Source organism: Cavia porcellus, unplaced genomic scaffold (assembly GCF_034190915.1).
Source record: "Cavia porcellus strain 051 isolate PalLab524CR breed Dunkin Hartley unplaced genomic scaffold, mCavPor4.1 scaffold_1, whole genome shotgun sequence".
NCBI lineage: Eukaryota > Metazoa > Chordata > Mammalia > Rodentia > Caviidae > Cavia > Cavia porcellus.
This window is the reverse complement of record NW_026947484.1, coordinates 108465618-108487802: the sequence shown is the minus strand read 5'-3', so window position 1 is coordinate 108487802 and position 22185 is coordinate 108465618. Positions and strand designations below refer to the sequence as shown.

At 40.5% G+C, this 22185-nt stretch overlaps 2 protein-coding genes across 7 annotated transcripts in view; one reads left to right on the top strand and one right to left on the bottom strand.

The window, feature by feature from the left end:
* Positions 1-6702, top strand: part of Pogz (pogo transposable element derived with ZNF domain) — a 58151-nt gene extending 51449 nt beyond the window's left edge. For all 6 annotated transcript variants that reach the window (XM_063253340.1, XM_063253336.1, XM_063253334.1 and 3 more), the window contains 7 exons: positions 990-1124; positions 1240-1412; positions 1586-1726; positions 2265-2321; positions 2503-2615; positions 2877-2901; positions 3027-6702. In XM_063253340.1, coding sequence (XP_063109410.1) covers positions 990-1124; positions 1240-1412; positions 1586-1726; positions 2265-2321; positions 2503-2615; positions 2877-2901; positions 3027-4698 — 2316 coding nt within the window. In that variant the 3' untranslated portion in view covers positions 4699-6702. The remainder of the gene's footprint in view (positions 1-989; positions 1125-1239; positions 1413-1585; positions 1727-2264; positions 2322-2502; positions 2616-2876; positions 2902-3026) is intronic.
* A 479-nt stretch (positions 6703-7181) lies between these two features.
* Positions 7182-9605, bottom strand: Psmb4 (proteasome 20S subunit beta 4). Its single transcript, XM_003479011.5, has 7 exons — positions 9402-9605; positions 8964-9170; positions 8590-8736; positions 8343-8424; positions 7804-7920; positions 7531-7619; positions 7182-7340 (listed from the first exon to the last, which is right to left on the bottom strand). The coding sequence occupies exons 1-7, from the start codon at positions 9539-9541 to the stop codon at positions 7331-7333; spliced, it is 792 nt and encodes a 263-aa protein (XP_003479059.1). The 5' UTR covers positions 9542-9605; the 3' UTR covers positions 7182-7330.
* Positions 9606-22185: the final 12580 nt, after the last annotated feature.

The window sequence follows — 22185 nt, the reverse complement described above, 5'->3', positions numbered from 1 at the left end:
TGTTCATACCATAGTTGGCAGCACGCCTCTGCTCACACCTTACTTTGCACAGTAGCGGCAGCTGGGATACCACAGGTACAGTTCCGAATAGGAGGATGAGACTGTCACCTGTAGGTAACTCACCCTGATAGTACATTTTCTTGCTATCCCAGTGAAGAACTTTATGGATGTGAATGAGTGCAATTATTTTTTTAAGGATTTTCATGTGAGGCAGACTTAACCTTCAAAATGACCAGGAGGAGACACATCTGTATAATTGCTGTGTTACAAGGAAAAACAGCAAGATATAGACAAGTATTGTACTTAAAAAACAAAACAAAAACGGGTCAGGTATAAAGGTGCACACCTGTAATTCCAGCACTCAGGAGGCTGAGGCAAAAAGGTTACTGCAAGTTCAAGGCCAGCAAAAGTGAGCTCAAGGCCAGCCTGAACTGCATAGTGAAACCTCGTCTCAAAAAGAGGGGAAAAAAATGGGAGCAGTGATCAGTATGAATGTGATTGTTATATAGTTACTTGCATGAACTGTATTAAAAATATTCAGAAAACTGGTAACAAGCTGTTTCTATGGAAGGGACTTGAAAATCAGTTAAAGACAAACAGAATGAAAGTGTATGGAATAAAAAGTCTGAGTTGTTTCTGTTTATGATAATACATGTTAGTGTCTTTAAAAGAAGCCAGAAAGAAGAATGTCCAGGAATAGGTAGCACTGTCTACAATGTGAGGACTAAGTAAGAGCAAGGAAAACTTGGTTACTGATCGAAATTGTTACAAGTCAGAAAGGGGCGGTTTGAGGCTAGGCCTTGATGCCACCTTTCTTTGGGAGTGTGAGAGATGATACTTCTTGATGGTAGGTTTTCTTTTGTATTTCTTTCTTATTTGCTTAAATTACCAACAGGAAGGTGTAAAATGATGTATTTGACATTGACCTTTAAGAAGAAAATTTATTGGAAATGTTTAAGGAATTCTTGTCTCCTTTTTTCCCCGTTTAGAAGAGAAATGTTTACCACTGCAATAAATGCCGTCTGCAGTTTCTCTTTGCCAAGGACAAAATTGAACACAAGCTTCAGCACCATAAAACCTTTCGTAAACCCAAGCAGCTAGAAGGCTTGAAACCAGGCACCAAGGTAAAGAGTTTGCTGAAGTTTCTTCTACAGACCCAGGGAAGTGAGGCATAGAGATTTTCAGTATTCTGAAGTTGACTATGGGTGGTATCTAATTGTTTCTTCCCTTGACTCTCAGGTGACAATCCGGGCTTCCCGAGGGCAACCACGAACTGTTCCTGTCTCCTCCAGTGATACACCTCCCAGCGCCGTGCAGGAGGCAGCACCACTGACCTCCTCAGCGGACCCTCTGCCTGTCTTCCTTTATCCTCCTGTCCAACGCAACATCCAGAAGAGAGCCGTGAGGAAAATGTCAGCGCCTTCTTTTAGTTGCTGGGAGGGTGGGGACCGAATGATGTAGATTTTCCTGGTAGTGAAGTTAGGTACCCTTTTAGTAAGCCTGGTGTCCTAAAATGCCTACAATTTGAGGATACCTGAGGAACTAATAAGATTTTTTTTTTTTTTTGTGTGTGTGTGTGTGACAGGAGCGTCATGGGCCGACAAACATGTTTGGAGTGCAGCTTTGAGATCCCTGATTTCCCAAATCATTTCCCTACTTATGTACACTGCTCTCTGTGTCGTTATAGCACCTGTTGCTCTCGAGCCTATGCCAACCACATGATCAAGTAAGTCATGATTAAAGCAGTATTTCTACTTGATTATCAGAACTCCTTTCGTTCCTTCCCCTGCTCTGAGCTTGTTTCCTCCTTCAGCCCTTAGAGTTGTTTGCCCCTTTGCCCATGTAGACCAAATCTACATTAATTGGGCTTTAATGATCTGTGCTCCAGTTCCCTAGGACTATGCTACTCAGAATGATTCACCACTCTCAGACCTTCTGAATCAGAATTTGAATGATAATAGATCCTCAGGTGATTTCATATACATAACTAAAATTTAACAAGCATAGCAAAGGCACTGCATGTGGTCCCACACCTATAATCCCAGTTATTTGAGAGAGTGAGACAGGAGAATTACAAATTCAAGGAAACTTGGCAATACCCTGTCTCAAAATCTAAAAAATGGGACCATGGTAATAGGAAAATTGGCTTGGCTTAAAATTAGGGTAAGTTGAAGAGGCATCTCTTGCTGGACAATGTCGGTGGCTGGTGATCTCTAGGTTAGTCAGCAGAATGTAGTAACTGATTTCTTTTTTATCTTTCTCAGCAATCATGTTCCACGGAAGAGCCCCAAGTATTTGGCATTGTTTAAAAATTCTGTGAGGTAATAAAATACTTTACTAATGCTCTTAATTTTTCAAGTTTTTATAATACATTCTTTTGGTTATTTTGTGGGGTGGTTATGTGAATTAATTAGAAAGAAAGGGCCCCTCCTTTGCTTAAACTTCAGAGTTTCGCTTGGCTTAGTGCAGTGTTTATGTTATGTATTCTTGACTCTTTCTTAGTGGAATCAAGCTGGCCTGTACTTCCTGTACCTTTGTTACCTCTGTGGGCGATGCCATGGCCAAGCATTTGGTATTCAACCCCTCTCACAGATCGAGCAGCATTCTGCCACGGGGTAAGTAAGGGAGATGGTGGGAACAGGGTGCCAAAAATATGTCATAGTATGAATCTGGAGCATCATTCTCTCGCCTCACCCTTTCCTGTTGAGATATATTACACCAAATTGGAAACATTCAGACTTGAAGTTTAGATAAAATTGGGAAAGTTGGCCATAGGAGGAGTGTTTTTGTCTAATAGACTGAAATTCAAGGAACCTATATTGGGGAGCTTCACTGAGCTAACATTTTTGTTCGTTTATTTATTATCTCTTTCTTAGGGTTCACCTGGATGTCTCATTCAAGGTAATGAAAGCTTACTTCATAATTTCTGTTCTGCAGTGTGTTTGCTTTTTTTATTACTGCTGATATTACTGAAGTTTCCTTGTTAATAGCTGATCTTCCTTCTCTCTATACTCTTCACCTTTCAGGCATGGACAGGCCCGTGACCGAGGGCATGACAGGAACCTGAAGAACATGTGTTCCATTTCCTCCTTTACCCCCACCAAAGCTGCCACTACGAAACCTGTGGGTGCTACCCCAGCTGAGTCTGAGGAGCTGCCTGCCTCCATGGCCCAGGCCCTGCCATCGCCAGCCTCAACAGCGACCCCTCCACCAACCCCCACTCAGCCACAGCCATTAGCCCTCCCACCCTTAGCCACAGAGGTGGCTGAATGTCTGAATGTTGATGACCAGGATGAAGGGAGCCCACTCACCCAGGAACCTGAGCCAGCATCAGGTGGTGGAGGAAGCAGTGAGGTGGGCAAGAAGGAGCAGCTGTCGGTGAAGAAGCTGCGAGTAGTGCTGTTTGCCCTTTGCTGCAACACAGAACAAGCAGCCGAACACTTCCGAAACCCCCAGCGACGCATTCGGCGTTGGCTTCGTCGTTTCCAGGCCTCCCAGGGGGAAAATCTAGAGGGCAAATATCTTAGCTTTGAGGCAGAAGAGAAACTGGCTGAGTGGGTGCTGACTCAGCGAGAGCAACAGCTGCCTGTAAATGAGGAGACTTTGTTCCAGAAGGCCACCAAAATAGGGCGTTCTTTGGAGGGGGGTTTTAAGATCTCCTATGAGTGGGCTGTGCGCTTCATGTTGCGGCACCACCTGACTCCCCATGCCCGGCGGGCTGTGGCCCACACTTTGCCAAAGGATGTGGCAGAGAATGCAGGACTCTTCATTGAATTTGTGCAGCGGCAAATTCACAACCAGGACTTACCCTTATCTATGATTGTAGCCATTGATGAGGTCTCCTTGTTTCTGGATACAGAGGTACTAAGCAGTGATGACCGAAAGGAGAATGCCCTTCAGACAGTGGGCACGGGGGAATCTTGGTGTGATGTAGTATTGGCCATTCTGGCAGATGGCACCATCCTCCCTACTTTGGTTTTCTATCGAGGACAAATAAATCAGCCTGCTAATGTGCCAGACTCCATATTACTAGAGGCAAAGGAGAGTGGCTACAGTGATGATGAAATCATGGAGCTATGGTCAACCCGGGTGTGGCAGAAGCACACCACTTGCCAGCGCGGCAAAGGTATGCTTGTGATGGACTGTCATCGCACTCACTTGTCAGAAGAGGTACTGGCTATGCTTAGTGCCTCTAGCACTTTGCCTGCAGTGGTGCCAGCAGGCTGTAGCTCTAAAATCCAGCCTTTAGATGTGTGTATTAAACGAACTGTTAAGAACTTCCTACACAAAAAATGGAAGGAGCAGGCTCGGGAGATGGCAGATAATGCATGCGATTCTGATGTTCTGCTTCAGCTGGTGCTGGTCTGGCTGGGTGAGGTCCTGAGCGTCATTAGGGACTGTCCAGAGCTGGTTCAGCGGTCCTTCCTTGTGGCTAGTGTTCTGCCAGGCCCTGATGGCAACATTAACTCACCCACACGCAATGCTGATATGCAGGAGGAGCTCATTGCCTCCCTGGAGGAGCAGTTGAAGCTGAGTGGGGAACAGTCTGAGGAGCCCTCAGCTTCCACTCCCCGACCCAGATCATCTCCTGAAGAGACAGTGGAGCCTGAAAGCCTTCACCAGCTCTTTGAGGGAGAGAGTGAGACGGAGTCGTTCTATGGCTTTGAAGAAGCTGACCTAGATCTGATGGAGATTTGAGTGTTGGAATCAGAATGTGTGAAGTTGGGGGTGGGAAAGTGAGGGAGGGTAGAGGGCTTTAGGGAAAGGGGGGTATACCAGGTGGGGTACTTGATTTATATTTTTAATTTTATGCCACCACTCCCCCTACATTGACTTAAATTTCCTGTGAATTTGTGGATTATTAGGAAAAATGTAGTGATCACGTCTGAGCCAAGAGCTTGGCCCATTGGTCATTCAGTTCTGCTAAAAACAAGTTTTTTGTGACTTTTTAAAAAAAATTTAAATCACTGTGTTTGGTATTTTTCTGAAAAAAAAAATCAAGAAAAAGAAAAAAATCTTTTGTGGGCAAATGTTAAATTGTTTTGGTTCCCATTTACCTCAATTGTATCATAGTACGGAGTTTTTGTTTTTACTGTGTGGCCAATGTCTTTGGGCATGATGCTATCTAATCATTGTCAATGTGAGAGCATTTCTGAAGATGGGAAAGACAAACATGTAGCTCACAAACTGGTTTATTATATATATGGATAAAATTTTTTTCATTTGTGGTCTTAACACTTTATATAAAAATGAAAATGGAAAAAACCCCACTGAACGCTTTCTTCCTTCTCCTACCCCTCCATCTCCAGAGATGATGGTTTCTACAGCAGCTCTAGATACAAAGTTGTGGCTTTAAAAATGCATGAAACCACCTTTAATTACTCAGAATGATGAACAGATTTGTCTTTTCCCTCCAACAAAAACATGACAAAAACATTTTTTGCACTTGATACCCTTCACCCTTTCTCCCATTCTCACATCATCACTCTGGACAAAGGATCATACATGTGTCATTAGCAATCAAGAAGTATCAAGGTGATTAAACAGAAGTTAGGGTGGAAAGCATACCCCATTCGTGTCATCATGCAAGCCCCAAGGGTAAGCCCTGCTTCCGTGAACCTCATCCTGTTAAGTGACAGCATGCCTGTTCAAGAGACCCCAGGCCCTACAGCCAGGAGCTTGTGCAAATGCTGAATGTTGAATTTAAAAGCAATGACAGATCATTTGTTGAAATCCTGCTTACCAACTATGATTTTCCCCTATTTCTCTTATGCTTAGAGAAGAATCTGATACAAAGAAGAAACATGGGGGGTATGCACAAAGCAAAAAGACATGACTATTTTTCACTGCCAGCCTCAAGGAAAGAAATTTTCTACAATTTGCATGAGGAATTTTTTTTTTTAAAAGTATGTGCTTATGGTTACCAAAATGTACTGTACAGACAAAAAGTACAAAAAATGAAGTTCACCTTTTCCCATAGCCATTTGTCCATCCTGAGGTGTCAGCAATGTTTCCACCTCCTGTGAGCTGAGGCCACCTGCACAAGCTTGTAAATGGTTAATCTTTAAAATGTATATAAGTGGAACATTTAATAAAACAAGGGAAATGCATTTATATACTTTTTTTTTCTAGGTGACCCTGTTTAATAGGCCTTCACAGATAGGGAGTTGCTCAAATGTGATGGGCCTGGTGGGACAGGTGACATTTGTTGCCACCCACTTGCTCCCAGCCCTATTTTTTATTTTTAACGCCCCCAGCACACTATAATATAGTGAACTGGAGCAGGCCCTGAACAGTGTGGCCAGCTTTGTGTGAACCTGTGGCATCTGGAAACAACAAAGGATCCACCTGGGCATCTCTTTCCCCAACTTTTTGCTTGATGCTATTTTACTGACAGACTGGACTTTGAATCCTCTGCCTTTGAGAAAGTTTAAGAACTAAGGTCACTTCTGTGTATAGCCTACTCTTTGGTAATCTCCACAGCAACCACAGCCGTAGTAGAGTTGTGATGCTGTGCACTGCACACTGACTTTCTGGATGGGTTAAATTTTAAAAGATCGTAATACCAAAAGTGATCAGCTGGGTTTTGGCCAGGAAGTTGTTTTTTGTGGACTCTGCCTGCATGGCTTAGTACTAGAAGGAAGGTTTTTTTGTTCTGTTTTTTTATAATTCAGTTTAATCAATAAACGTATTTATTGACTACTTTCTGTGTTGAGACTGTGTATGTGGAAGTATACAACTGAATGTTCATAGCTTGGTTTTGCTTAAATTGTTCACTAACTGCTGCCTAATCACCTTCTCAAGGATTGGAGAGAATATGGACTAGTATCACTAAACCGTATTCATTGAACTCGGCTAAAATCAGGTGGCCTGGATCTCATAGCTACATTTGGAACTTTTAATGAACACACAGTACTTCGGCCTAAGAGGGCAAACCTTTTAGGGCTTTCAGCAATATAGTCCATTGCAGCACACATGCTCTGGGTTTGCCACCACGAGGCTAAGAGTTCTGTGAGCATATAGTGTAATTTTTCATCTTATAGTCTTGCTATGTAGTTCAGGCTGACCTTGGACTTGCTATACATAGCCCAGGCTGGCCTGGAACTTGCAGTGATCCTCCTGCCTCAGTGACAGTGTAACTGTTGACCTCACCTAGTTGGACAATAAAGTCACTCAGTAAGCACTTTAAAGGACTGCTTTATTTTACAAAAAGTCTATCTTTGAACCAGCCAAGTCCAAAGTTAAGGGGTGCAACTTCAGTATCTTTGAACCAGCCAAGTCCAAAGTTAAGGGGTGCAACTTCAGTTCCGAATAATGCATCTGTATTTCATTAAAAGCCACTAAAAAAGAAAATTGCATTAAGTAGCATTAAAATTGTGACACACAAAGGGGTCAATTCCTAACAGCACCTGTACCCTCCAACCAAAACCTAGACTAAGAATTTTCCTTCAGAAAAGTCCAGTTTAGCAAGCCAAGGAGTCCCAACTCTATACATTTTTTTTCTCCTACTGTAATTTTAATTTTAGTCACCTGATCATGTGGGCAATATCCCAGTTTGTCTCTGCAGACAGCGGTCCCTCTATTTCAACACCTTTTTCAGTTACCGTGGCAATTTCAAACTGAAAGAAAACAGCTTTCCTTAAATTAAAGAGGCCCTTAGGATCTGGTCAAAAGTCAAGCAGTTGTCCCCTGTCTGAAAACGGGAGTCACAGAGGCAATCTGTCCTTTATGTCGTATGGACCACCCAGAGGGTTCCAAGTAAGTATTCCAAGCCTGCCAAGGTTTTTACTCTTCACTCCTCACCCGGTTATATGAACGAGCATCTCGATAGTACAGCACTCGCATGCAGCGTTCTACTAGTTCTCGGGCCTCAGTCTGGCTCAGCACTGGCTGCTTCTCTAGGACTTCCCGAAGCAGAGGCTAGGGAGATCAGGGGAAAAAAATTAGCTGATAACATGTAAACAAGAAGCATAAACATGTGAAAAGATGATTTCTAGTTATTGTCTCACTGAGATGCTTACTAAGACCCTTGAAGTTCTAGGGCAGTGGTGGCAAACCTAAGGCAAATGTGCCACGGCAGGTTGTGTGTACCACTGAAAATGCTAAAAGATTGCCCACCACTGTACTAGGGCATACATTCTGTACACCTGTCTGCTGAATCCCAGGCATGCCACTTTGCCACTGGAATGTCAGGGCTAACATTACAGCTTCCTGATACAAAGAAAACAAAAAACAAAAAAAAGCTGGCTTGTCCCTCATGAGAATTCTAGGGGCACAAGGAACCACTAACTCCCCTTACCTTTTCCTCCCCACTCTCCCTAACCACTGAACCCACTTCTTACCTGAGCCAAGTATGCACCATAACCAGTGGCCAGAGAAGGGGCTTCGTAGGCTACACCAAGCATGTCCACATAACCAAGGAAGCTAACAGGACACAATGGGTCAAAAACTCATTTCAGTTTCTTAGCTGAAGAATGGAATAATGCGTCTGAGTAAAGGGTTTCACCAGGGGAAGAAGCAAGAAAAGACACACTACACAGGTGCTAGGCTGGGTGATTAAGGAAATAAGTTATTTGTATTCATATCAACCTCTCTCCATCTGCATAGCCTCCAATGACCATGGTGTTCCACAGAGGGTTCATCTTCGAGCGGCGGCTGTACATGGCCCTTGTCAGCCAAGAATGAATAGCTCTAGGGCTATAGCTGTGTCCATCTCCCAACAATTCCTCATCAATCCTTAAAGGGAATTGGTTGTGAGAAAGGGATGAGAATGGAAGTCAACATCACCCACCCCAAAAGACATTACCACCTATTCTGCTATAAATATATTTTCAACGTCCATCAATTCTCTCAAACCATTGCTGCAGCTTCAACTGTTCCCATTCGATTTAAGGGAATAAAACACTCCTGAACTAGTCTGGAGTTCCCACTTCGAACTACTCCCTATTCTCCAGGCGACTTACACCATCTGGCCGAGAACTTGCTTCAAATACTGGAAATCAGCGTAGTCTCCAGAGGCACCCAGAATAGTGCTATCGTTGACTCGCATAATGCGAGAGATGTTTCGGAAACGAGCCAGAGAGCCGTAGGAGCCCAGCATGTCTGCTGCAATCACCACTCCGCCCTCGAATTTGACGCCGAGGACCGAGGTCCCGGTCACCATGGGGTTCCTAAAGTGTGAAAAAGGGCTCTAATCTGTCTTTCCGGGGCTTGGGGGTCCACTTCTCATTTTCGATGGGTCCTTCCAATTATCCGCATTCTCCGGGGCTCTGCCTGGGCCCTTTACTGCTCGCGCCCCCCCCCCCCGCCCCGCCCAGCCCGGCCCGCCGGGCTCGCAGAACCGGCAGCGGCCCCAGACCCCACGGTCCTTCCCCCGACTCAGGCCGGGGCGCTAGACTTACTGGGTCCGCGTGATGGGGTCTCCGGGGAGTGCGGACGCTGGATCCAAACAGGAAGTGGGAGTGGACGGTACTCGGTAGAACTGACCTGGGGTCGGACCCCCAGCCCAGTGCCCACACCGCGACTGCAAAAACGCTTCCATCTTAGTCACGGTAGGAGAAGTGAAAGCGCTTGTTCCGACGGAAACGGAAGTAATCTTCGGTGTTACACTTTTCTTCTTCCTGAGAGCCACCTTAAGGAGCCATGTTGATGAGGTCATGTCCGAAGGTACCATTGTCCTGGACAGGGATTGATTGAGATGCAGCGGTGTTTTTTTTATCACAAAGTTTTAAATTTTGTTGTAGTCCTGTTTATTTGTTTTTTGTGAGTGACTTTCGTTTTTTGCCCATACTTTAAGTATCATATCCAAGAAATCATTGCTAAATGCAGTGTCACAAAACTTTCTCCTTATATTTACGCCTGAGTTTTCCAGTTTTAGATCTTGCGTTTTGTTTTTATATAGAGTGTAAAACAAGGATCAAATTTCATTCGTTTGCATGTGCATATCCAGTTCCTACCATTATTTGTTATAAAAAAAAATTGTCCTTTCCTCCATTTAATTGTTTTGCCGTGTTGTAAAATGATCACATCCAGGAGATTTTATTCTGGAGTTTCTATTCTATTCCATTGACAGATATATCACCATTTCAGTTACTGTGGATTTATGCTAAATTTTTGGACGTGTTAGACCTCACATGATTTTGTTTTTCACACTTGCTTTGATAAAAATGGCTTTTCAAAATTTTATTTTTGTAAAATATTTCCATTTGCATGAATTGACAGATATTTTCTTTTGGAAGTTTAAGAGTCTAATTTAGTTGTCTTCTGGCTTCCATTATTTTTGTTGAGAAACTACCTGTTACTTGTACTGTTGTTTCTTTGAAAATAAATAGTATTTTTTTGTTTGTGTTTTGATACTGGGGACTGGACACAATGCCTTGGCACTGAGCTACATCCTCAGCCCTTTTTTGTGACTCTTCTGCATCAGCCTCCCAGAGAGCTGAAGTCATAAGCATTCACCACTATTCCCCCCTGTGTTTTGTTTTGTTTTAATCTGAATTCTTTCAGTATGTTTACTAGGTTACTAGGACATGGCAAGGCATGATCTCTCTTTTTTTTTTTTTTTACAAGAGGGCAAGGTTTTATTTGTACCTACACAATCTGCTTTCGCTGACCTTTTTTTTTTTTTTTTTTTTTTTTTTTTGAGACAAGGCCTCGCTGTGTGGTTCAGGCTGGCTTTGACTTCACTATGCACCCCAGGCTGTCCTCAAACTCACAGTGAGCCTCTTGCCTCAGCCTTCCTAATTACTGGGATTACAGGCCTGTGCCACCATGCTGACATTTTTGAACCTGTGGGTTAAATATCTTTTATCACTTTTGGAAAATTCTTAGCCACTGTCTCTTTGGACATTAATTTCCAATATTTTTTCTTGTCTCCTTGTGAGACTCAAATTGTGTCTCTGCTAGATATTTGCTCATGCAGCCATGTTTTATGCTTTCTTTTGTTTTTCATTCTTTTTAATATCTGTTTTGGTTGGGGAATTTTCTACTACTTGTGTTCAAGTTTGCTAATCTTATGTTTGGCTGTGTCTAATTTGCTGCTAAACCCATACACTGAGTTCTTAATTTCAGATTTTGTATATTTTTCAACACTCAAATTCCCAATTGGTCTTTTTTTCAGATTACATTTTCTGTTTAAATTATTCATATTTTCACCTATATGTTCGTTGTTTTGTCTGTTTTCCTTACTACAACGATAAGTCTAGATAGCTTTTTTTCAGTGCCAGAGGTTGAAACCAAGGCCTTGGGCATACAAAGCAAGTTCTCTACTACTGAGCTCCCCAACCACTATTTTTACATTTTTAAGTGCTAACTAATAAAACTGCTACTCAAGTTATGACAGTTTAACTTACAAATTGTATTAGTCAGCTTTCTTATTGCTGACACAACACCCAGAACCGACAACTTAAAGATGTTTCTTTGCTCATAGTTTCAGCCCATTATTGGCTGGCTCCAAGGCAAAGACATTATGGCAGAGGTGTGCGGGAGAGGGAAACCGCTTGGTTAATACAGGGTGTAATCAGAATAGGATAAAGAAGGTGAGCCCTGGAGAGATGGCTCCTATTAGGGTATGGGGACCTGAGCGAAGTACAGAAAATATCTTCATGAGTGGATGGTCACAATGAAAGTTGAGCCAGAGCAAAATGAGGAGGGCAGTGGAACAGAGGAGGAGATCGTGGTAGTAATAGGAGATTAGTCACATCATAGGTTAAGCCATTATTTCATCTTTGTGTCTATCAAGATTGGAGCTGGGCCCCCAGCATTTGAGAGGCTGAGGTAGGAGGATTGTTGCAAGTTCAAAACCAGCCTGGGCTACAGAGTAAGCTTAAAACCAGCCTGAACTGCGTAGCAAGATCCTATCTCAAAAAGAAAAAAAAAAAAAGGTTGGATGGCTCTTTGAACCTGGGGATGTTCCTCTTCCCTATATTCTGTTCCGTTGATCCAGTGTCTCTGTGTCTGTACCATGCTATTTTCAGTTTTGTAACTGTAGTTTTGTATTGTAACTCGATATTTGGAATTGTGATGCCTCCTGCTTTGCTCTTGTTTCCAGGTTTGCTTTTGCTATTCTAGTTCTCCTCTGGTTCCATATAAATTTTAGGATGGTTTTTCTCTAATTCTATAAGTATGCTGTTGGTATTTTGATTGAAATTGCATTAAATCTACATATCAGCATTTTTAAAATCAAATTTGATTGGTACATTTTAGATATACATAAGGATCACATTCATCATAGAGAATTTGTACCTGTACATGATATAACTTTTTTTCCCCATTCCCCTGCCCTCCCTTCAATGCCTCCTTCCTTTCCCATTTATAAAATTTTTGGTTTCTATATTTTCTTTCTTTTCTCCCTTTTTTTTTTATTGTTCTTTCCTCTCTCCATCCCCTCTCCTTTGTTCGCCTCTCCATTGGACTATTTCTTCCTATTTTGCAAACCTATTATACATTTTGGTCATTATTTACACTTTCAGTTTCTCATACCAGAGAATCAATGCACTTTTTACACAGTGTCCGTATATCAACTTTTGAAGTAAGTCTATTTCGATAATAGAGCCGTACCTCGGTTCGTGAACTTAATTTCTTCCATGATTCTGGTTGCAAACCAAATAGGACAAGAACCAAATTGTATTTCCCCATAAGGTCAACATGAACCTAATCACTGAGTTTGATTTGGTTCTCGCCGAATTTGATTTTGACCAGAATCATGGAAGAGTTAAGTTGTACACTGAGGTACACTAAAGCTGTCTTTTTTGTTGGGTCCTTGTCTGGTTTTGGAATTAGGATAATGCTAGCGTCTAGTAATGACTTTGGGAGTTCACCTTCCTTTTCAGTTTCATTAAAGAATTTGAGTATTGGTGTTAGATCTTCTCTAAAGTTCTTATAGAATTCAGTGGTGAATCGCTGGGACCTGGGCTTTTCTTAGTTGATAAGTTTTTTACTCGTGCTTTAATTTTGTTACCCATTATTGGATTATTCAGGGTTTTTGTATCTTCTTGGTTTGGTTTTGGTGTAGATATGTATATAGGAATCTATCCATTTATATTATCTAATTTATTGGAGTACAGGTTTTCAACATAGTTACTAAAAACCTTCTAGATTTCAATAGTGTCTGTTGTGATTTTGCCTTTTTAATTTTTTTAAAGAGGATAAAACCAAGGAAAATAAAACAATAAAATCAATAAAAATAAACCAGAATAAGTGATACAGGATTTCTAAGCCTTATGAAATCAATAATAGTTACCACAATGCCTTTGTTGTCTTCAAAATAGCTGCAGATACTACCATCAAACATATTAAAATTCGAACAGAACAGAATAGAATGCAATAAAGGACATCAAAACCGCCAGTAGTAAATACATAATGGCTTCCATAACACGTCTTGCTATCTTTTAAATAGCTGCTTGTGCCATCACAGTTAACATAAACAAAGCAAAAGAAGACAAAAACCCAGACCAACAAAACAGTGAAAATGATATGGTTTCCTGGTCAAGATCTCCTCCCTCTGCAGTCGGCAAATGGGACTGATTCACAGAAGGAGGCTTGGGTCTGGCTGGCCTTCTTAAATTTTTAATTGCATTGATTTGAGTCTTTTCTTTTTTTGTTTGGAGGGGGTAAGATTGGCTAAAAGTTTGTTTGGTTTATTCTTTTGAAAAATCAGTTCTATGATTCACCTATTCTTTGTATAGTTTTAGTGTCAATTTCATTAATTTCTGCTCTGATCATTATAATTGCCTTCATTGTACTAGCTCTGGATTTGGGTTGTTCTTGTTTTTCTAGGACCTTGCAGTACATCATTAGGTTATTTATTTGGGCTCAGTCTGTTTTTCTGATGTGTGCACTCACAGCTATAAACTTGTGTGTTAGGACTGCTTTCATCGTGTCCATAGCTGCTGATATATTTTACTGGCTTTATCATTTGATTCTAGGCACTGTCTAGTTTTTTTTGATTTCTTCTGTGACCTGTTGATTAAGAGTGTATTGTTCAATTTCAATGTTAGCATAGTTTCTGTAGTTTCTTTTGGCATTGATCATCAGTTTCACTGCACTAGAATCATACATGGTAAAATTCTAATCCTTTTGCATTTACCTAAACATAGTTTTTTGACTAGTATGTGGTCTATTTGGTAAAAGTTCCATGGGCTGCTGAAAAGAATGTGTATTCTTTTGCTGAGTGGAACACTCCATAGATATCTATCAGGTCCTTCTGTTCAAAAGTTTGGTTCAAATCTTTTCTTTTCTTTTCTTTTTTTTCTTTCATTTTCTTTCTTTTTTTTTTAACTAGTTGATCTATCTACTTGTGATAGAGTATTGAGATTTCCTGCTATAGTCGTGTTGATGTTTATCTTATTTTTTCTGTTCACTAGTGTTTTTTTTAAATGATAAGACCATAATACTAGGTCCGCTCATCCCTTATTTTTCTATTGTAAATCTGTACGTTTGCATAATTTTAGTTGGCTGAGCATCTCAGTATATTTCGCTGAGGCACACAGAAAGCAATCTATGTATTTATCCACTTGGTGTGATGAATGGCAAAGTGTATGCATGTGAGCAAAAGTGGAAAAACAGGCTGTTTACCCATGTTATGTTCTATCTGACTGGTTTTACATATATTTGCCTGAGCATTGAGGGTCTAGTAGACCCACAGCACTCCAGGATTTGTTAAAAACTCTTTTTCTTTTGGTTTTTCTGGTAGAAGCTGAATTCACTACAATGGTATATGAAAAATCAGTTTTGCAAGTTTTGGAGGAGGTCAAAAGTGAATTATCAGATTATGTGTATGGATGATGAAAATGATCCATTATGATAAAATACATGCTTTCATACAGAAGAGTACTGAGATTGAATGAGGGGGAGGAAAAGATGGGGAAGGAGGAGGAGCCCGAGAATAATGATAATGATGGCTTTGACTTTGGCCATGTGAGCTGAAGATTCTGTGGGGGGGGGGATGGAATGAGAATGGACTGATACAGACATGGGGAATGGAGCCTCCTTGATTCAGATGATGAAGAAAACAGCAATTTGAGTACATATATAACTAACCAAATTGTTGCAAAATGTCCAGGCATCAAAATGGAACTATCAAATGTTAGAACTAGGTCTGAAAATACAGTGAGGCTCTTGGCAGGAGGGAAACATTGGACAGGATGCCAGCTCTGCCTTTCAGTGTTGGAAACTGTAAGAGACAAAATGCTACAAGATGCTGTGAAATGAAATACACAAAGGTTGAAATGCAAGTAAAATGTTCTGTGTGCACCAATAACCGTATTCAAAGATGTATTTATTGACACCTCTCTAGCTGAACTGAAAGCATTCATAGGTCTGTTGTATTTAGCAGAGCTTTCTCATGGCTATCGTGGAAATATAAGAGACTTACAGAAAAGTGATGAGTCAAAATATGGCATAAAGTTTATGCCTTTGTAAATGTGAAGACTTACTGTGCTTTCAATGTAGACATTTATCCTGGAACTCAGCCATAAGATCTTTATTCATGTACTAATAAATGATATCGTGAACAGACCTGTTGCTCCTGTCTCCCAAACGAATTAGAATGTGACATTTGACACCTGGTTTACCAATTTCCCATGGATGTTAGATTTGCTAACAAAGTACAAGTTGACAGTGTAGGAACTATGCACAGGAACAGAGCAGAAATTCCAGATGAAATGTTGCAACTTCAAAACAGAATTGTACAATGCAGTCTTTGGATTTCAGAAAGATACAACATTGGCCTCCATACAGCAAAGAAAAACAAACTGTCTTTGCTGATATCAACATTTCATAATGATGGTGAATATTGATAGGGACACCTTGACTAAATAGGCCTGAGATGGAAACTTTCTACAATAAAACCAGAGGTGGCAGAGGTGGAGTAGATGTCGTTGATGAATCATGCAACAACCATGATGTCACTGGAAACATGAAGCATTGACCAATGGCTGTGTTTTACTGGATCCTAGATGTGTGGTATAAATAGTTTGATAGTGATAGTTCAGGAGAAAATAACAGCTGCAACCTACCACGGAGCAATTTTCTTAGAGGCTTGGGACTGGAGCTCATAACAGATCATTCACAGCAGAGGGAAAACAAAATATTTCTGCCCTTGGAACTATGCAGAAAAAGTTGTGGAGCCCATTGGTGAGCTGACAGGTGAACAGGCAGGCACAGTATCCCAAAGAGCTACAAGCACAACGCGTGTGAACCAAAAAGATGTCAGCTGTGCCCTACAAGAAGGGGCAGGAAGATGAAACATACATGCTATCAGTGTAGGCAGTGTTTGTGTATGGAACATGCAGTTGTCTTGTGCCCAGACTGCCTTTGGCGTGACAGTGGAAGCAAAGCTTATTTCTAGGTAGAGCTTTGTTTGTGTTACACTGTAGTTCACATAGGTTTTTATTTTTGATGCTATTCTTTAACTTTTGTGAATAAGTGAACGGCTTAGTGTCTATTCTATGCACTCATTACAGATCTGATGTTTTATTTTATTGTTATCTTATTTCTCTGCTAAGTGCATGCTATACGATGTAGTAGGAAGCTCCTGACAAACCAGGAAGAAGAGTGGTGCAAGTCTGCTGCATAGGAAAAGAAAGCTAAGCACATGTGCTGTCAGTGTAAGCCAGATATGTGCATGGAACACATAGTTGTCATGTTGAAGACTACCTTGAATGTGATAACTGAAGCAAAGCTTACTGTTGTAGATTTCTATTGGTATTTTCATTGTAGTTCACGTAGGAATTTATTTCTCATTTTGTCTTTTTAGTTTCGTAAGCAAATACACAGCTGATGTGAAAATGTTGGTGGCTAGGGGGCTGGGGATTTAGCTCAGCGGCATAAGCACCTGCCTTGCAAGCGCGTGGTCCGTGAGTTTGATCCCTGGTACTGATAAAAAAAAATGTTGGTGGTTTAAATGCACACCACATACTAAGAATTTAATACTTTCATTTTATTGATATTTTATATTCACTACACAATGTGTAATATGGAAAGAACTTCATGACAAAATAGCATGACCACTTCAGTGTCATGTATGTGCTACAAAAACTCCATATGAAAACATTTGTGCTGTCAGTGTGATACATAAGTGTGAAATGTGCTGTTTTTATGTATGCAGACTGCCTTAGGTATGATAATTGAAGTAAAGATTTATTTTGTAAAACACAATTGTTATATTCATTGTATAGTTCATATAAGAATTCACTTGTGTTATTATTTTTTAGATCTGTACACCAAAATCAGCCAATATTGAAAATTTTGATGCTTTCTTTTTATAAATGATAAATATTGAAATTTCAATACTTTGTTTCTGTGATATTTTTTCCTGTCAAATACTCATTATTTAATATAATAAAACTCATAAAGTTAAAATTAATAATTAATCAATAGACATATTCTACAGAATAAATTCGGGCCTTCTGCACACCTCTGTGTTGCTAAAGAGGATCCCACCAGCCCCGAGACCACAGGACCCTGGTCATGGAGAATGTCCCCAGCGTACTAAATGATTATTTCACATCTCTTCTTCCCCAACAGGTACCCCTTTTTGTTTCTACAATTGCAGGTGTTGAACAGTATAAGGTTGAAGAACATCTAGGAAAGAGCTAATTTCCAAAAGGCTTTTGAAGGGATCCAGGTTTGGTATTAATGATGGCCACTTGTGGCAAAGGGGGACAGAAGCCAGATCCGTGCTAACTGCCCCTCAGTGTCCAAGTGCAGAATGGAGGTATTCCTTCCATAGTAAATGGTAAACCAACACCAGTGGGCCATCTGCCAGGCTGAGGTGCCTCCTCCAGAGCCATCCTTGAAAAGGCTCACACTCATGGGCCTGCTGGCAGCAGACTCTGCTGTAGGTTTGAAGTTCTCCTCTCTTCATGGTTGCACATTCAGGGCATTACATTATCTGTTAATACATAAGCATACTTGTGTGTCCATGTTATTAACTCTACTGGCCCAATCTACTTTCCTGTTTGGATGTCTTTCCGCAGAACTCTTGCCCTAGGTGTGCTTGTCCATTTTCCAGCGAAGTTCTGATGGACTGTATTTACTTTCTGTGAGCAAGTTTAAAAAATGTAAGACCTACCTGTGCCTGTGGAGGTAACTGCACTCCCCATTTTGTTTCTATAATTGTGTTTTTAAGGAAAGGCATGCACACTGCACTAGGGGCTGGTCCCGAGGGTTTTATGGAATATCTGTAAGATACCTAATATGCCAGAGTTGAAAAAAACAGAGCTTTGCTGATATATGAGGGTCCATTGTCAGTGTGATTGTACAAGAGGCTCCCATAGCAGCAAAAGCAGATAAGCAGTGTTGAACATATCCTACCTTTTCACTCCAGTGGCAGGAGCATGAATCATATGAGAATGTGTGTATAGAAACATGGACGTATTGTTACTGCCCAAAGGATGAGATGTGAGTAACGTCCATTTGCCAAATTGCATTCTATTGAAGGCCTCATGGGTTGCATCCTTCAGGGAGAATGAGGTGAGGGACACATTGACAAGCAGGACAGGAAACAATTTTTCCAGCTTGTAAAGTGAGATCATTGAAATTCTTTTGTTAGGGCTTTAATATTTTGATGATTGTTGAGTGGGATTGTTTGGCCAGATCAAAGAGAGTATTGTAAGCCACCAATGAATCATTCTGTTGTTTACCATAAGTTAAAGGTTAATGAGACCTAATATGTCCAATATAAAAGGAAGTGGAATAGTTCTGAATTCCCCACTGTAATCAGAGGAATATATTAAAAGAAGGGGAATATAATGTTGCTTTTAATGTAGCTCCTTCTAGCTCTTGTGTAAGAAACACTGCATAAGCTGGGAGTTTAGCTCAGTGGCGTAAGCGCCTGCCTGGCAAGCATGGGGTCATGAGTTTAATTCTTGGTACAAAAAAAAGAAAAGAAAAGAAAAGAAACACTACATAAGCTGAATCACTAATGATATCTATAGGAATCAGTTCCATAAGTTCTATGATATACAGAATGACAGTAGTTTTTGATCTTTGAGCTGATAGTCCTAGGGTCAAAATGACATGTTGAAAGTCCTTGCTCAGATAGCTTCCTTTGCCTTAGAGGAATCATGTGTAAAATAGGTTGGTGAATCAGAAATAGGATCTAACCAGGTAATTTAAGGAATTATACACGGATGTTTTAGAAAAAATTGAAAGGCAGCATCATTAGGAAAGTGGTTATGAATGTGTCCTATAAAATCAGCAGAAGCAATTTGCCAATAAACAGCTTTCTGTAACAGAACTGAATATTGGGATAAGTCCAAGGGCAATATAATCTAAGAGGGGTCAATACCAAACAATTGATTGCAATGAGTTCTTCTAGCTACTATTTTTGTCATTTGTTCAGTGTATAACTGTAAGATTTTATTATTTGAGTAGAATGGTGTAGCCATTCAATTGGAAATAATTGAGAATTATAAAACCATCCTAAAAGCCTAGGGGCGTAGAGATTATCTAAAACATAAAATAATAAGAGGTTGATGATCATTAACTTGATATGCCTGTCATTCCTCTAACATTTCTTCTACTAATTGTAATTCTTACTGTGCTTTGGGAGTTAATTGTCATGGTGAATTGATTGAGGGTTACCCTGTAGGGTACTGTAAAGATATTTCAATATCTAACTTAAACTGAATCCAGTTAATGTCCCCCAGTAAGCTCTGTAAAATCATTCAAGGTTAGCAAACAATCTTATCTTATTTTTATTTTTGGAGTCTCACTACCCATTCTGTAAGTAGGACCCCTAAATATAGATAAGGGCTGGAGGTCTGTACCATATCAGGAGCTGTGCAGAAGTCATGTTTATTAAGATTCTTCTTGACTATAACAAACAAAACATGTAGCTGTGCTTTTAATGCTGTGGACAACAATATATCTTCCATATAATGGATAATATAAGCCTGAGGATATTTCTATCAAGTAGATGGTCTGTCAAGACTCAATTTACAAAATGCTAGTGTAGGGTTGGGTATTTAGCTCAGCAGCATAAGTGCCTGCCTGGCAAGTGCAAGGTTGTGAGTTCAATCCCCAGTACTGAAAAAAAAAAAAAAAAAAAAAAAAAGTTAACGTAGTGTGGGCTATTCACCACTCCCTGAGGCAAAACTGTCTGATACCTACTTATGGGTTCTTTAAAATTGACACTAGGTACAGAGGAAGCAAAATGTTGACCAACAGGGGGGATGTAGAGGAATGATAAAAAACTAGGCTTTTAGGTCAATAATAATAGTCAGTGGTCATGCTTGGAGGACAACTGCAAAGGATGAGAGGCCCAGCTGTAAGGCTCCCATCAGCTGTAAGCAGACATTTACCAATCCTTAATCCTGTAGCAACCTCCACTTTCTGGATTTCTTTGGAATTATCAACACAGGAGTGTTCCAGGGACTGATAGATATTCTAAATATCCTAATTGAATCTGTTCTTATACTAACTGATGTAAGTGTGCTAGCTTCTCTTATTTAGGGGCCTCTGATACACCCAGATGGGGGTGTCTGTTTTCCATTGAAGTGAAGAAACCATTCTAAGGGAAAAGCATCAATGACTCCTATCAGAAAGGGAGCTGATAGACGATTCCTGCAAGTCTAATTTAAGGGTCACTAATAGTGATTTGGTGCTGCCTTGCAAATTCTTTCCCAAGTCTGAGCCTAATTGATGACCCCATTTTTTTTTCATAATTTGCTCTGTGACATTAATGGGCTCATTGGTAAACATGATTTTGCATTCCTTTAAGACAATTCCTTCCCCATAGATTGATAGGTAAAGAAGCTACATAAAGTTGATAGCCACAGTTCTGACTTTCTGGGTCTGGATATGATATAGGATTTGCACTTTGTAACGCTTGTTGAGATTAACCTAGTCCCATTAATGAGGTGGTTGTAGATTTGGTAGGCCAAAGGGGAGGCCACTGCACAACAGCCATGACAGACACATCAGCTCCAGTGTCAAGAAAACCCTGGAGTATTTTCCTTTTATCTTTATCCTACACATGGGCTTTCCCTCATTCGATTCCTGGATAAAGTAAATCTCTTTAGAAGTGATGCTCCCAAAGCTGTCCTCTTTTCTTTTTTGTTTTCTGTATTGGGTCAAGAAGAATCCTGTTGGGGAAGAAGTATCAACTGAGTAATGTAGTCACTTGAAAACCCAAATATCCATAGAATAGTCTACAACTTGAATTTCTCCTTCATAATCAGAGTCAATTACCCTAGGCATAACAGTAATGCCCTGTAAATTTAATCTGCTTTCCCTCATAATCCAATGGTACCCTCTTATAATGGTCTCCATATTCCAGTGGGTATCTTTGCTGGTTTATCCCTCCAATAAGTATTACTCTTTGAGCAGCAGGGAGATTTAATTCTATGCTTTCTGGTGTTCCAAGAGTGAGGAAAGTAATCTTTTGCCAGGAACTCAAGATGTATTGTTGCTCATTGCCTGAACTAAAAAGGGGACTTCTGTCTTTATCATATTTAGAATGGCAATTTTTTTTGCCCAATGATTTCCTTTATTGCATTGGCCAAAAACTGGGGACTGGATTGGTATTTCTCCCCATAGGAGGTGGGACAATGCCATGTTTGTAGATGTGCACTATTTTTCCACAATTAAAATGTGGGACATTGGCATATTTTATTCCCTTTGTAAGATTTAACATTGCTTGAACTAACACTGAGATTTTATAAGACTCACTTCTTACATTGTGACAAACTTTCAAATAATTTCCAATTTTTTTGTGGTCCTAACCACTCCAAGTGTCTGTTTTCAATCTTTATGTTAATCTCAAAAGCCAGCTGAAGTGCAATAATTTTGGCTGCATGAATGAGGTACCCAACTGCAGACAGCCTCCTGAGCTGTCTGAGCATAAGGCTCTCATGACCCCTCTAATATGCAAAAAGAACTGGACTGAAGTATCTTCCTTGTGAATTATAACCCATCTCTGTTTCACCATCAAATTTATCTGGTTATATGCTTTATCAGGATAAGTTAATTGTTGTATAAGATCTGCATAAACTCCCATTCCCAGCAGTATATCCTCTGTGGTTCCTGGTCTTCCTACTGCCCTATTTCTGCCTGCTGGTACTACTGCAAGCTCTTGTAGTTGCATATTGAAATGGAGATATTGACCTGCCAATAGGAATGGGCAAGATGTTTAATATCTTGTGGTGCCATACACAAAGTTCCCAAAATGGACTCCAGTAG